General features: G+C 34.4%; 2 protein-coding genes across 4 annotated transcripts in view; one reads left to right on the top strand and one right to left on the bottom strand.

Moving 5' to 3' along the window:
• LOC123680559 (protein-tyrosine sulfotransferase) overlaps nucleotides 1-16,538 on the top strand; it is a 366,815-nt gene that overhangs the window by 135,529 nt on the left and 214,748 nt on the right. For 2 of the 3 annotated variants that reach the window (XM_045618516.1, XM_045618517.1), the window contains exon 2: nucleotides 4,933-5,051. The exons of the other annotated variant lie outside the window; for it this stretch is intronic. The gene's annotated coding sequence lies outside the window, so the exon portion shown is untranslated. The remainder of the gene's footprint in view (nucleotides 1-4,932; nucleotides 5,052-16,538) is intronic. 3 annotated transcript variants of the gene reach the window in all.
• Nucleotides 6,774-9,727, bottom strand: LOC123680572 (isthmin-1-like). The gene is made up of 2 exons (XM_045618540.1): nucleotides 9,445-9,727; nucleotides 6,774-6,986 (listed from the first exon to the last, which is right to left on the bottom strand). Exons 1-2 carry the CDS (start codon nucleotides 9,679-9,681, stop codon nucleotides 6,837-6,839), a joined length of 387 nt encoding a protein of 128 aa, XP_045474496.1. The 5' UTR covers nucleotides 9,682-9,727; the 3' UTR covers nucleotides 6,774-6,836.

The raw sequence follows: 16,538 nt of genomic DNA, 5'->3' as shown, positions 1-16,538 counted from the left end.
TCGGCTATATCTCGTAAATGGTTGTATCGAAGGAAATGATTTTTGAAATATAGCTTTTTTTTGATGTGATACATCTTCTCCGAACACCAGATTCCATACACATTCTTCTGTTTCTTTGTTATGAACATAACATACCATAAAAATACCAGAAATTCGAAGAAACCAACTCTTAATAGTAATTTGAATGTTCATTGAAGAATATTTGGCTAATTTGAAAAATAAAAGTATTCTTCATATTTTCTCGTACAAAGCGCCGTTTTCGAATAACTTGATCTCAAAAAAAAAAAATTATCTGTGAAATTCAAAAAATTGGGTACTTTGGCTGAATGCAACTCTGTTCTATTGTGGAAAAAAAAACCACAGAAATGAATATTTACTATGAAGTCATGTCTCAGATTTAAGAATTGAAGTACTAGCCAACTTAGTTTGAAAATGAAGTTATTTGAATAAGCTCACCTCAACTCCTCGATTTGATTAAAAATCACTGAGCTTTGGCACAGCTCTGATAATAAGAAGATACTTCACTAAAATCAACATTCTTTTTGAAAGTCCAGATTATTCATAAAACCCATGTTTAAAAAAGTTTTCACAAAATAGTCCCATTATAATGACAACAATCAATATCCCACTAAAGACTGCTGCTATCGAACAATACTGTATTCTTCTTCGGCTCATTCAAACTCACATCGAAACATATCACTAGGACTAGGTACATACTAGACAAATTTTCATGTGATTGAGATTGAATACTTTTATTCTTTTGCTATTCCATAAATTCATCCTAAGATCTTATGATTGACATACTTCCAAGAGGGCCATAATTGTTTTAATGTGAAAACAAATTAGGTGAGTTGAAAGAAACCAAATATTCTATTGTGGATATTTACATTGAATACTTCTCATTTATTTTCAATGCCAAAATCAAGATGAATTAAGTAGTAAAGTTGGCTATAATGTAGGTACACATTAACAACAAATTTGATTACAAGTGGAGTCTAACATTTTCCATTGATTACAGAGCCAGAATATTTTACATATTTCCATATTTTCATACTGATGGTTTCAAAAATATTGATGCATTTCAATATTTTTATGAGATAGTTGGAACAAATCAAATGCTTCATTTCATAACAAATATCTTATAACAATAACAGTGTAAACTGTAAATGAAAATTTTAGGTTAGAACTTAGAACATAGATTCGAACCGAACTGCTGTGTTTATATTTGGCATCACTCGAAATTTGAAATTCAAACTTAAAACCACAGATTACTATAGTCTGTGTTAGATCTTTCATAGATGAATATTATTTATTTGAGATTTTAAGGTTAATTCTTGCACGAAAAATAAACAACGATATCATATAAATGAAATATAATGAATGAATGGATATGAGTATCAGAGCTAATATGGGTGGTAGCGAGCTCAATTCGTTATAATTATCGAAAATGAAATAGAAATCAAGAGAAGAATATTTAATCTTTAGCGTCAACGAAATTGGAATAACTCATTTATTTGATTATAAACACTACTTTGTTCAACAAATGGAATGTTAAACGTGAGTTTATGATGGTTTTTCTAATTTATTAGCTTATTTCCAAGGTTCAAGAGGTATATCTTATGCTTGAGAAAACTTCAGTGTTCCGGTTTTCAGGGGGGAATTAGCTCATTTTGAAAATTTAAAATGGCTATATCTTTTTAACAGGGCCGAATCGGAAAAAATGGTAAATGAAAAAAGTGTTTCTTTTGACCTCAAGAACCTTCGGTTAAAATATATGTACAAGTCAAAGACTCACCCTGTATAGCAGCACAACGGTAGCTAAAATAGGTTGAAATAATAGAACCTCTGTATGGAGAATTTCGTTTCGTAATCCCATCATGCTTCTGGAACTTGTATCGCGTAGTTTAGAGGAAGCAATACAAAATAATTTTTTTTTATAATAGGTAATTTGAGTAGATTAATTATCGATATCTTCATAATTCTTTGGAACTGTATCCCATTCCATTGAATGGTAATTGATTACTCATATCTTTCTATTATAAGTTAATCATTGTCCAATCATCGATATTAGGTATAAGGTGTAGTAAAGAGAAATCCATTATTTCAGCATGAAAAACAAGTCTTTAATTACCATAGTTGGAAGGATCCGATTTAGGTCAAATATGCGGCGTTTTGTACATTAACTTGTTGCCATTTCGAAGGTAATATCATTATGCCTCCCTCATAGAATCCTTCGTCCCTATTGACAAAAAATTGAGACAGTCGATTTTCACAAGCTTTTATTGAAGCTAATTTTTCACCAGTAAAAATTGTTCGCCATGGACAGAAACATATGATTATCACTTGGTGCCAGTTCCAGACTATGAGAAGAACCTCCCAATCTTACCTCTTGGAGCTTATGGCGAGTCACTAAAGATGTGTGTGGCTTGGCGTTATCCTGATGAAACACAATTCCTCTCCTATTGGCCAAAACTGTCCGCTTCTGGGCTCTGCGGGGAAAGCTTCCTTCAGACGGTCCAATTTCTGACTGTACAGTTCCGAGTTAACAGTTGTGTCATAGGGAAGCAACTTAGAGTTGATTTGCTGATAATCCCTCTAAACACAAAGCTAAACCTTCCTGACCGACAATCCTAGCTTGGCCGCCGTCTCACCGAGTTTCGTCCACGATCATTTTTGCATGACGTTGTCGTAAGTGATGCATTTTTCATCACCAATGACACCAATCACCAACTGTCTTGCATTTTCATATCAATTGAAGAAAAACTCGAAAAAATAGCGCATTTTCTCATTTCTAATGTCCATATTTGACGCGGGCTCAAACTAAACTGGGTCAACTAATCATAAATTTGTCAGGAAAGTTTTGGTAGTACGAAATCTCATCTTTCTAGCGTTATCTACTGGAACCCGATGGGACTTTACAACTCGAGATACAGATAACTAAATCCGTCCATTGGAAAAATAATGGATATCTTTTTATTACTCTATCACTTGGTATTTCTCATCGTAATGAAATTGCATTGGAATCAGATTTCTTGAGCTCTTTTGGTTTCGTAATCAGTGAGTCGAACTTACAAATAAAAATGTTGGTTTCAAAAAACCATTCCTGGCGAAAAATTCGAAAAAAACAAAGGACGATTTCAAACAACAGAATCGCCAGAACTTGAAATGTATTTCGTGAATCGGTGGACCAAGTGCAAGTAGCTTTTTAAAAAGTAAGATATCCAAATGTACGAAAAAATAAAGAGAAAAAATGTATTCCAGGTTGCTACAAAAAAAGTTCAACATATATTTGGGTCATTCAATTATGAGAATATTGTGTTATAAAGTGTACAGTTACTATTTGTGTTAATAATTAGGTTATTCTGAATTCAATTCGGAATTCAGTTGACTTATTCTAGGAAATACATGAAAATAATAAACCATCATGTTTATTCATCGTTAGTATGCGAATTTTCTAAATCTTTATATCATATTTTTCACACAAAATTAACCATTTTTGTTCAAAAATTCAAAAATTATTTGCAATTAAAAACTACAAGTGTCACAAATTTGAGCTACTAGCAGCTTCCATTAGTTTTTTGGTAGCAAGAGAAAATTGCTTCGCGAATTTCGTATGTTTCGTGCTTCACCGACAAAATAAAAAAAATTTGTATTCTTTCCTTCTAGTATTGTGTGTCCTACTTCCTGGATACGATTCGGATTCTATCAGTTTATCGATTCACCAGGAAGTTGCTAGCTTGAATATTTCATTAGTTTCGTAAGAGTTTCGCGTAGTTACATTCAGATAGTTACCACTACTCTCATTTACTCCCAATATCTGCACACATTTTCAGACGCATTAATTCTCATTCATTCCAGAACGAATTAGTTTGCTGAAAGGAACTTTTATCTGCTTAGCAAACATGCATTGAAATATAAGTATACTGGATGTATCTCCATTAATGGAAATAAATTTCTATGCAGGTTTAGAACCACAAAATAATACTCAGACCTCAGACACTTTAGAGATATGTACGGGAGCGCTTCTTTGGAAAGTTCTTTCAAAGATGATGTCTCAATGATGGATTTATTGTATCTATTGTATGTGTGACAAAGATGAAAATTTGACTTTTTTTAAATAGAGGACCTACCTAGAATTAAATTTTTCATTCAGCAGTTGAAATTGCTCAACTCAATCAAGTGAATATGAGTGTAGACATTATAGCAAATATAAGATTAAAGGAGATCCCTCAAGGAGAAGCGCTAACTGTCAAAATGTTTTTCGGGATTTCGTCCCTCATGGGTATGTTAAAAAAGTATTGAGATTAGCAGTACTTGGTTGAAAACAACAAACAAATGGAGTCAACAACAGAAGGCAGCCGCTCACTGAGCTACTGATGTCTACCTACGTTTAGCATTTCTCCTCGAGGAATATGTCCTTAAGTCTTATCTCTGCTTTTAAACAATTCACCTTATTATCCTTTTTATATATGATGTTGACACCTGCTTATTGTGTTCATCACTATTTTATGAAATCGCCGTGTAGATTATGGCTTATTTCATTTCATTATGAACACCATTATGCTATCAGTATTACGATAAGTACTCGAAAGACACTTTCAGCCCTGTATAAAATAATTATGGAAAATTATATGAGGTTGATGGATTAAACCTTTCTAATACCCCTGATGAAAATAATGAAATATTGAGTTCTCTTTGAAAAATACCTCTGTGAATTAATCAATTCAAAATTAAATTCTTCAATTATTTTGATACCAATTAATTCTGTTCAATTTCATTTTATATAATTTCTTATTTGATCGTGTGGAAATTCTTTATCTGGATTTTTTTTTTCACACATATGTATTTCCATAATCAATGAATGCTTTGTTAGCATCCTTTTCATATTTCAACAAAAATTCGCTCCTAATTTGATATATTTTACTTTTTCAGGTCAGTCCATACTTCGTTGAGATTCTGAATTATGTCAAAAGTTCCTGTATCCCAGTTCTCTAGATGAGAATAACATACTGTGCGATGGAGTTCCATTTTTTTCTGCTGTTGATGGTAACGTAAGGATCAAATACAAAACTTCTTTGAAATAGTTTTTAATAATACAAGTGCAGAATGCATTGATATTTTTCCACGAGTTCAAAATTCAAAAACAAGTCACAGAATCGCGAATTTTTGAATGAACGATTAGAAGTATTATAATGAGCCTTCTGTAAAACTATGATATTACATAGGCGTCAACTTTGCTTCCAACGTTTTGTTCCGAAATTCGAGACTTTATTGTAAAAAACTGGTTATACATTTAGGATTCAAAGTATTTGTCCATCGCTGGCCACTACTTTCTGTCATCTTTCGGGCAGCTTACGAGTCCCGCGTTGAAAACGCTGGTCATGTTTTGAAGCGATCCACGAATCGATCAAATTTTTAACTTCTTCATAAGATCGAAAGTGCTGGTCAGCCAGACCGTTTGCCATTGATCGAAACAAGTGATAGTTTGAGGGAGCAACGTCTGGAGAATACGGCGGGAGGAGTAGGAACAACATGGGGTTGAGCATTGTCATACTGTAAAATCACTTTATCTTGTCTCTCGTGTTATTGCGGCTGTTTGTCTTGCAATGCTCGGCTCAAACGCATCAATTGCGTTCGCTAACGATCGCCTGTGATTGTTTCAGTCGCCGATCTGGTCCCACTGAGCAAGACCTCGGAACCGTGAATATTCGGTTTGGTCGTCGACGTGGAAGCATGGCCGGGATATCCCAATAATTTTCTGCGCTTGGAATTATTGTAATGAACCCATTTTGCGTCTCCAGTCACAAAGTGATGCAGAAATCCCTTACGCCCCTTCCTTGCAAACAGCTATTCACATGCAAGCAAACGCCGTCTAACATATATCGGCTTCAAGACGTGCGGCACCCAATTTTTCTTGTTGTGAATCATTCCCATGACTTTCAGGCGTTTTGAAATGGCTTTTTGCGTCTCTCCCAATGATCATGCCAATTCTTGTTGCGTTTGACTCGGGTTTTGATCAAGTAATGCATCCAATTCTGCATGTTCTGTCTTCCACCGCCATGCTGGTTTTCCTTATCAAAATAACCGTTCTTGAAGCGTTGAAACCACTCTCGGCAGGTTCTTTCACTAATAGCGGCCTCACCATAGATATTTGAGAGCATTCGATGAGCCTCAGCCTCAGATTTATTCATATTAAAGCATAAAATTAAAACCTCCCGCAAATTGTGAGAATTTGGCACGTAAGCTGAAATGTTTAATCGAGAATAACTCAATGATGCAGACACAAATCGACTAATATTTCGATGGCGTTATGTTTACAAATACATAAGCTTATTGTACGACATCTACGATCTATTTATTTCGACAACCACTTACCACTAAAGCCACCTATTGCAAAACGTCGAAAGCAAAGTTGTACACCTAATTTGCTCTCACTCACTGATTTTTCATTGAAATTGATAGAATATTTCCATTAATATCGTTAGTGATTTTTGCATCGAAAAATGTGGAACGACGGAACAATTTTCTGTATCACAAACTTGACAGATAACAGATGAATCCGTGGCGGGAGAGTTCCGAATACCAACATATAATAATAAAATATAACCATACAAAACATTCCCCAAAGGATGTGAACATAATATTATGTAGCTTTCTTAAAGAATTATACATAGACCTGGAATTTGAATAATGACGTTTCAGTGGTCGTACGAATAACCACGAAAAAAATCCAATTAATCCCATACATCTTTCAATCAAACTATAATCACAAATCTGATTTCATCAAATATATTTTATAATAGAACCCTTACACATGAAAAATCAAAAATATGTTCTCATGGACATGGAGGCATAACGCAAGTCTTTATTTGGGCCTCTTTTTCTCCAGGGGCACAATCACCAGCCACACAATGTCTCCAGCGTGTTTGCTTTCCAATCCCGCATGTCACGCTACATGCACTCCATTTACTCCACCTATCCCAAACCTTGAAAACGAAGAAATAAATTATTAGCCTTGTGGTTCTGTTCTAAATTTAATATGTAACACTACCAAAGATATCAATACGCTGCGCGAGAGCGCAATTGGCACATGAAGAACTAGAGCTCAAAAGCAACTTCTCGTGAGTGCGTTCCTCATTTTTTTTTCGATATTCTGCGTGAATTTTTATGGTTCTGACAAATAAAAATTATTTTTTTATTTGAACGAAATACTGCACATAGATTATTATGTGTAGTAGGTATAGTAGAAAGAAATCCCTTATTTTTCCAATAGATGATTTTAGTTATCTGTATCTGGCGTTATGTAAGTCCGTTTTGTGATTAGTTGACTCCGTTAAGTTTTAGCGCATATCAAAGATGAACACTAGCAAAGAGAAAATCCACTTTTTATTACTTTTTTTTCTGTGGATAAATTCGAAAACGCAAGCCTGGCTGATAATGTGAATAGTGTTTATGATCCTGATACTGTAATAGCCAATCGCACGCAATCTTGGTTTCGTCGATTCCGTTCCGGTAATTTTGAAGTCAAAGATGCACCAAGCACTGGAAGGTCCATTGTCGAAGATGTCGATAAAATCATGGAATTTGTCGAGTCCGGAGTTATGTGGGTACTGTTTCGATTGCCCAAGAACTGAAAATTACACAAAAAACCATTTGGAACCATTTGCATAAAGTTGGTCTCAAGAAGAATCTCAATGTTTGAATACCACTTGAGTTAACGCAAAAAACCTCTTGGGCCGAATTTCCATCTGCGAATTACTGTTGAAAAGCAACAACATCGACCCATTTTTGAAGTAGTTGGTGACTGGTGATGAAAACTGGATCACTAACGACCACGTCAAGTGAAAACGGTGGCCAAGCTAGGACCGAGGCTAGTACTGACGCCCAAGAAGGTTTTGCTATGTGTTTGGTGGGATTGGCAAGTAATCTACTATGAGCTGCCCCCTATGGCACAACAGTTACCTCGGAACTATAGTGTTAAAAATTGTATCGTCTCAAGGAAGCAATCACCAAGAAGAGGTCAGCTATAGCCAATAGAAGAGGATTTGTGTTCCATCAGTGCAAATCCAGGTCACACTCATCGATAGTGACACACCACACACCAGATTCTCCGGGAGCTTGGTTGGGAGGGTCTCATGCATCCATCTTATGGACTGGACCTGGTATCAAGTGATTACCTTCTCTTTCTGTCCATGTCGAACAATTTTGCTTCAACTGAGGCTCGTGAAAAAAGACTGTCTCAATTTTTTACCTATAGGGACGGGGGCTTCTATGGGAGAGGCATAAAGATATTATGTACCTCCAAAATGGTAACAAGATATCGAACAAAATGGCGCACATCGGATCATTCTAACTACGGGGATTGAAGCCTAATTTTTCGTGCAAAAATAATAGATTTCGTGTTACTATACCTTATGAAATTGTTCTTTCTGAATTTTGTGTCAAATTTCAAGCTCCGAACTTGAATTTATCATTTCATATCAAGACTCAAAACCTCAACTCAGGCGATCAACATGATATTCTGCGCTTAGTTTGAAATTATCAAATTTATATTTGAATGCAAATTTTGTCTAAGATCAAATTTACACTTTAGCAATTAAGAGGAAAACAAAATTCCGAAATCCCTAGTTGGATTTCGCCTTTTATAGAACCTATCCTGAAAATTTCAGTTTTCTAGCTCTTTCCGTGCTGGACTCATCATGTTTACGGCCTGACGGAAATTCTCGAATTTCACCAGTACTTGGTCATCGATGAGTCAAACCTTATCGTTGGAAAATTCGAAAATTAGAGGACGTAATGATAGACCGATCTGTTCTGTGAACAAGGCCTTTGAAACCTTATATTTCAATGACAACAGATCCGATCCAGTTGATATTTTCCCAGTATATTTATACCAATTTCAAGCTTCATTCAAAATTTCATGTTGATCGCTTTACCATCAGAGCCTCGAAAAATTAAAGCAGAATTTCGCAGAAATACCTCATGTTTCAATGACAACATTTCTTACCTAGTAAAAATTTGGTATATATGTAGGTATAATAACTACTTCTATGGGGTTAATTTATAAAATGAAAACTGCGATTGTATGTTGTACATTTGAAATAAATATTTGGGGTAGATATTTCTCTAACAAAATATACACAAATATTGAATTATTCAGCAAATACTTCAGATTATTTTCCTGAGAAAGATAGCTCTGAATTACTATAAATATACACATAAATGGAACAGATATAGAATGGCCAACTATCGAAGTGTTAGTCTAAGTCAAATATTTACAGTGAGTAATAGACCTCTTCTCCGTTAGGAGTGAACTTATAAAAGATTCCTGTAATAGAAACGCACAGCTTTCATTATTATAAGTTCTGACGGCGGATGAATCAGACAATTATTCAAAGACAATTCAAATGATCTCTTAGTTGTTATATTATAGCAGTGAAATACCTTTGGTCCTTTCTTCTTCCTCTTATCTCTAGAATTGATTTCCTCGGTCACTTCTTCTTCATCATCGCTTTCTTCTTCATTTTGTTCTACTTTGTTGTCACGTTTTTCCCTGTCTTCAACTTTAGAAATTGAAACTAATGTTGGAGCGACAGATGATGAAGTACTTGATTCACTACAAATGGGTATAATAAAACAAAATACTAATATAGTTAGTAGAAATAAAAAATAAATTCTCATTAGAATGTATATGATAGAACTGTCATCAAATGTCGATCAATTAGTGGCCATAGTAATATATTCGCATTCCTTCTATGTGAGAAGGATTACTATGAAATTCTAAATATTTACTCAGATTCCTTATATGTATGCGAGGTGTTGAAAATTAACGGATCTACAATCTATATAGGATATTTTAAAAGTTCCACTGAAATATCTCCTTGGGAAGAGCCTGGATCAACAAATTTTTCAAAAGAGTTTTTTTTGTTTTCAAAGGACATCAAATACATCCATTCAACGTGACCTTGGATTTTGATTTCGAGGTCATTTCAGGTAAAATCAATTAGATTATTTGAATAGAGAATATACATTTTTTTTTGTAGAATATTAATCTTCTTGGAAAACAAAAAAACTTTTTTTTCATAAAATGAATAACTTTGGAAATATTAAGTGTTTCATGCTCAAGATTTTCATCATAATGCACTTCAAAGTTTTTCTCGAAGAATAGTTTGTTCTTGAATCCAAATCAAAACTAGTTCATTTTCTATTTTTTTTTTCAACCGCACACATGAGTTGACATCGCTATATTAAAATCTTACGGAATTCCAAATTTTGAAATTTTTATCACTTCGGTACATAATTGTAAATACTCATTTGCCCGTTATTTCAGATAATTTTCTTTAGTCTTATTTTTCTTCTTCTCATTTATTCCTCCTCATTTTTTCTCATTCATTGATGCTTTTATCAACCATCTGAAGCTTTGGACAGATGACAGAACTGTGTAATGCTAATAATGGGGAAATTTTGAAGGGAACTATTGATTGAATTTTGTTCGCTTCTTTTAATTAAAATTTATTCTTGGCTTATTATTTGTCTCTCCATGAGCACTCACTTCTTCAAATATGCTCAGATGTTTGTGTGCAGTAGATTTTCATCATAACTCTTCTAAGCATAAATCACTCCATATCCCCACAACCATTCATTTTACCGCAAAAAGAAAGGGACAAAATAGTTCTAGTTCTTTACGAAGAATGAAATTGTGCACAGAAAAATGTACATTCCATAAAATTTACTTGACCTTGAAATGATCTTGGAATTAAATATCAAGGTCACATTCAGTGTCTGAAATATCCCCCTGAAAACTATCAAACTTTCATTCGACACATGTTTTGAACCAGGCTCTTTCCAATGAGTTATTTCACTAAATCTTTTAAAATGGACCACCTGTATTTTCTTTCACTTCAATCAGCTTCAATCGAAAAACATCTATTCATTGATTTCCCGAGCAGATCCATTATTCAGACCTTGAACAAATCTCCACGAACAACGAAACCAGGCATCGATGTCATGAAAGTATCAAGTTCAATGCTTTCCTGCGGCGTACAACATAAAAATAGGAAAAATGAATTTTTGTTGCACCAGAGGGGGTAGAGGCGTTTAGCTCCTGTCATAAAATGAGAATCGAATGTATACAACCTCGATGGGAATAAAATCGCTAGGGAGCACTTTCACGCAGCTTCGGTCATTTTCCCTTTCCATGAAAAATATTAAAATCCCATAACACTTACACGGAGAGAATTGAGTGATGCGTAGATGGTTTTTCATTTATAAGAACCATTCGTGAAGAAGGAATAGCCGAGAAAGTAAAGTTATGACGTTAACAAACTTCTAAAGGAAAGTGTTTGTTGCCGCAGAAAGAGTTAATTTTAACGTCAGAAAAATCCTCGGAAAAATCTTGATTGCATCGTGAAGATTTTAATTGAACATTATTGGAGAACAATATTGTGATATTGCTATTCGCCATATTTGTTTTCACAGGTAAGCTCTTTTGTCAATTCTTTCATTTCAGAAATGATTAAAAAAATATCTGTTTCTATTAATCATAGAGTGATAAACATAGATAGAGGGACTATACGCAATTTTAACATGTCTCCAACATGGTAAGATGACGTTTTAGGATTGTGATATATTTAAAATCCATAATTTTGCTATATCATTATGAATGTATTATGAATATATTGAATGAAAAATATTTATTTGAGTGATTCCCAATCGGGAATCAAGCAGAGACATACGTAGTTTTCATTTTTTTTCTTGAAACCCGTGCGTCGGACTAAAAAAATTCAAGAGATCAAATTTGCTCGTAACTGAATACATATTTCTTTTTTTTTCATTTTTGAAAACTTTACCACCCTGTATCTGAAGAGGTAAAACGTTTAGGACATATGTTCATTTGAAGTTTTTTTCTCAAAATGGGCCCAAAAATCACCCCCATAAATATTGACATTCAATTAGGAAACATCCTGTATATCAGTTCATATAAATGGGAAGATATATTTATGAAATGAGGTAAATATGGTATTGTTTTACATTAAAATACCTCTTGCCAACTCCGTCAAGTCCTCAGAAACTCTTGAACATTGTAAAATACGCAACCCATTTCATTCGTCACTGAAGTCTGCCCCTGTATCTTCTATGGAGATTATAGGAAATTATAAACTCGTTTTCGGAATGATCGCAGAAGTTTGAGGCGAATTTATGGAAAGACGCTATTTCCGAGTAATCAACAAGGACTTGAGGGAAATGCATTATCAACTTCAAACATCTCACTGCTGCTTTATAGCCCAAGAAATTATGTTATTCGAAATGATTTTCGGAATAGAACAAGTAATCATTGTTGTTTGAACAATAATTTTATTGGACAATTATGTTGTGATATTTGTTGATGATACTCTTTTCTATCAAAATATGAAATAATTAAATATAGAACAACATGTGTACTGATATCCGGAAAAAATAAATTTCCAAAATTTCTCAAATGATTCCCATTGGAAATAAAATTCCAAAATGTTTATGTAATATATTTTTTCGGCAACCGTCCGGGAAGTGCTCACTTCCCGGACGCTTTTTCTCTGAGAAAGTAGCATTTCCCGGCCTAGTCCGGAAAGTACGTACTTCCCGGACTAGGCCGGAAAAGAATCACGTCGTTCGTGTCATTGTGAATATAAAAATCTTGGTAGGTATATTTTCAATGAAAGCAGTTGATCATTACCATAGCAACCGAGATAACGGCTGACAGTTCATATGAAATTAGTTGTCAAAAATTTGCATGTTTTTTTATCGCAATCGCAATAAAATATGGAAAGCAGCAGCGATAGTGTTATTCTACATGGTTGCCGAAAAAATATTGTACGCAACACGCCCGAAAATGGTTTTTTTGGACTCACAGACTTCGAGGACACGCGTACGCTCGTCCTGGAATTTTGTCTATTCGTCCATAAAAACCCTATTTTCCGGACTTGTTACGTAAATTACTATTCAAGGCTCTATAATTGTAATTAGGGTCCGATATTCGAAATCATTATAGCACGAGAAAATTATTATAACTTGTATTGAGATTTTTTCCGATTTGAACTAGAATAGATTCGCAATCAATAAATTTTACTCTATAATTGTAATTAGGGTCCGATATTCGAAATCATTTGAGCACGAAAAAATTATTATAACTTGTATTTAGATTTTTTCCGATTTGAACAAGAATAGATTCGCAATCAAAAAACTTGGCTTATGTTTGTTAGGAAGAATATTTATTTTCCAAACGAACAGTAAACGAACTCATATATCTCATTTTCTTGAATGAATATTTAATTCTGCTGACTCAGGGAATTTGAATGCAAAATAAGATGAAATGGAAAAGTTCCATTTACAATTCTACGTCAAAATGAACAACCGTCAACGACACATGCAAGAATACCTCTTCTTTGCTATTTGAGATAAATTTTTTAACATTGCTTGGATATAGGAAAATTGGAAGAAGAATTGCTACCTTGATATTTGTCCTAATATATACTCACTGACAAAGAAACTGCAACACCCAGAAGGAGCTGTTTGAATTTCAATTTATTTTTTTTTTGTAAAACATAGATAGTATAACAAGGAGTAAGTGATTGAATTTGGAGAAAAAAATCGTGAAGGTTTCTTCTTGTAAAAAATAGTTGTTACTTGAATATTGTAGTCGTTTTTTGCAAGTTTTTTAAATTTTACAACATACCAACTAACTGTTCGAGGAGTTCCAAAGTCGATTTTTAGTTTTTGTTAAAATGCCTGGAGCACGTGTACTTTTGTCCTAATATATACTCACTGACAAAGAAACTGCAACACCCAGAAGGAGCTGTTTGAATTTTAATTTTTTATGTAAAACATAGATAGTATATCGAGGAGTAAATAATTGAATGTAGACAGAAGATGCTAAATAACGGCGTTGGTTAACTTTTTTCCGTTTCACCATTAGGGTACCGGATAAAATATGTACTAAATATCTATCCGTTAATTTGATAGAATTCCGTCTCTACGAGTAGTTTATTTAGGAAATAAACTCTAGTTTATCGAATTGTTGTTTGGGTTTGCGTCATCTCCTTCAGTCCTTCTGTGTCTTGAGTTGCCGCAGGTTGGGAGTAATTGGTTTTCTCATTTTTCACACATTACAAGGTTTTTCACTTTTTTCTTGAAATATTCTAAAGTTTTATTAGGAGCGTTTATATTCGCGTGTTTCTCATTGCTAGCCATTTTGTATACCAAGTCGCAATACTATTTTGATAACGTATAGCAGTGGCATCTCGTGACAGTATAAGATGGTGAGGCATATTATAAAAAAATATTTTTGTAATATACATGTAGGCTTGGTTATTCGATCGTCTAGAGGTATGATTCGATTACCTGGCCTTTCGTCTTTTTCTCCGTGACTTTGTTGGATTTGTAATAATTAAACTCTTTTGAATTATTCACATCTATTTACAAAGCCACAATTATACAGTACAAACTCAGTATTGAGAAGATCTTAATTACGTCTTAATTAACAAGTTTCTCACTACGGTACTGAATTTCGTCTTTAACTCTAGTTTAATTACTCGAAACGTCTTCGTGTATCACGTCTTCGTCGATCTTCAAGTTTTCGGTCGTCTCGTCTTTGATTTGTTCGCGACTCGTCTTAATCTAGTCCGCGAACCGTTTTTACGTCGTACGTCTTAAGTTGACCGACCGAACTTGTTCTTTACTCGTCGTTGATTTGAGTTAAACTGTACCGTCTGTACCCGTCTTTGGTTTAATCTTGACTTCTTCTCTCTCGATTGGAACTACCCTCTTTCGAATATAGACCTCTCTCGGTTTGACCACACCCTTAGGGGAAGGTACCATCCCCCTAGTCCAATCAGGGCTTTTGCCGTACCGCCCCCAAAGATCTTCGCGGATTCCAGGAAACCGAATATTCTAGATGGACTAGAACCTGAGAAAAACATATGAAACACATCTGGCACGATCGTGTTGTCTTCGAACCTTTCCCAACCCCATAAATCTCTTAAGTTTTACAACCGACATAACACATTCTTCGACACCCCGAAGAATAACACATCCTTTTCACATTATATACAATAACAATTCGTTCCCTGTAAATTCATTGAATTTGTCATGCCCTTGGCACTTGAAGAGACTAATAGGTCTCCAAGCATCCGGTTGACCATCTCAATTATTTACAGGGAACAATAAACTGGATCCTACATACATAGGTATATATTTTAGGTTTACTTACAAAGTTTATCTAGTGCACTTCACTTTGTCAGTTTCAATAATCATTATTAAAAATTGTATTACTTATATGACTTAATTGATGATAATGTACAGGGTTAGAACTATTTAGAGGGGCACTACAGGGATATCGTAAACCGTTAGAGATACAGGGTGGCTCAAATTACTAAAAGTTGCGTTATTTAGGGATAAGTGTGTTAGTGTTAACAGATCCAAAATATCTAGAATGGTTCTCGAGAACTTTTTTCTGTATAACTCATTTGCTTCTGGAGATACATTCGGTTTGTAGCCACTATCCTATATATAGATTCTAATGGTGTCGTCAGATTTTTTTACATTCCTTTATTTCAGAGACGCGATAGTCAATTATAGATGGACGCCATATTGGTTCTCCTTATGGGGTGATAAAGAAAAAAATTACAAATTCAATAATGTATCATACTCTACAAAAATATCGCGTCTAGCTACGCAAATTTGAACTTCCAGGTCCGGACTTGATAAAATCCGAGACACTAAAAGAAATTAAAACAGAGATATCAAGACCGCTATCATACTTAATCAATAAATGTTTTGAAGATGGATGCTATCCTGATTTATTAAAATTAGGTATAATCAAACCTCTTTATAAGAGCGGTGATCGTAAACAAGTAATGAATTACAGGCCAATTTCCCTTATTTCGAACATAGCGAAAATAATTGAGAAGATCATTAAAACGCGTATGGTAGATTTCCTGAGAAAGTATAAAATAATTGATGAAAAACAATTTGGATTTATTGAAGGAAAATCTACAGAAGATGCTATCAGAAAATTAACCGGAAAACTATATGAAAATCTAGACAAAAAAATTCCTTCACTGTGTATATTTGTGGACTTGTGTAAAGCGTTTGACACGGTCTGTCATACCCGACTACTTGAAAAGATGAAAAAATACGGGTTTAGAGGACCAATATATGGTATCCTAAAAAGTTATTTGACAAACAGGAAACAGATTGTGGAAGTTGGAGGGATTAGGAGCTCGGAGGAAACTGTTACATATGGTGTTCTACAAGGAACGGTCCTCGGGCCGGTCCTCTTTCTTATTTATATAAATGGATTGCTAAAACTGAAGGAATCTAAAGATGCTGACGATGCAGTTTTTCAATATCAGGCCGATACATGGGAAGGACTGAAACAAAAAGCCGAAAGTGATTTTGGTGAAATAAGCAATTGGTTCAAAAACAATAAACTCACCTTAAATCTCGTTAAAACAAAGTATATGGTTTTTACCTCCTATTCTCCTGGCCTACCGAACATGGGA

This window comes from Harmonia axyridis, chromosome 5 (genome assembly GCF_914767665.1).
Source record: "Harmonia axyridis chromosome 5, icHarAxyr1.1, whole genome shotgun sequence".
Lineage (NCBI taxonomy): Eukaryota > Metazoa > Arthropoda > Insecta > Coleoptera > Coccinellidae > Harmonia > Harmonia axyridis.
Note: the sequence above shows the minus strand (reverse complement) of the source record. Positions and strands in the feature narration are given on the sequence as shown.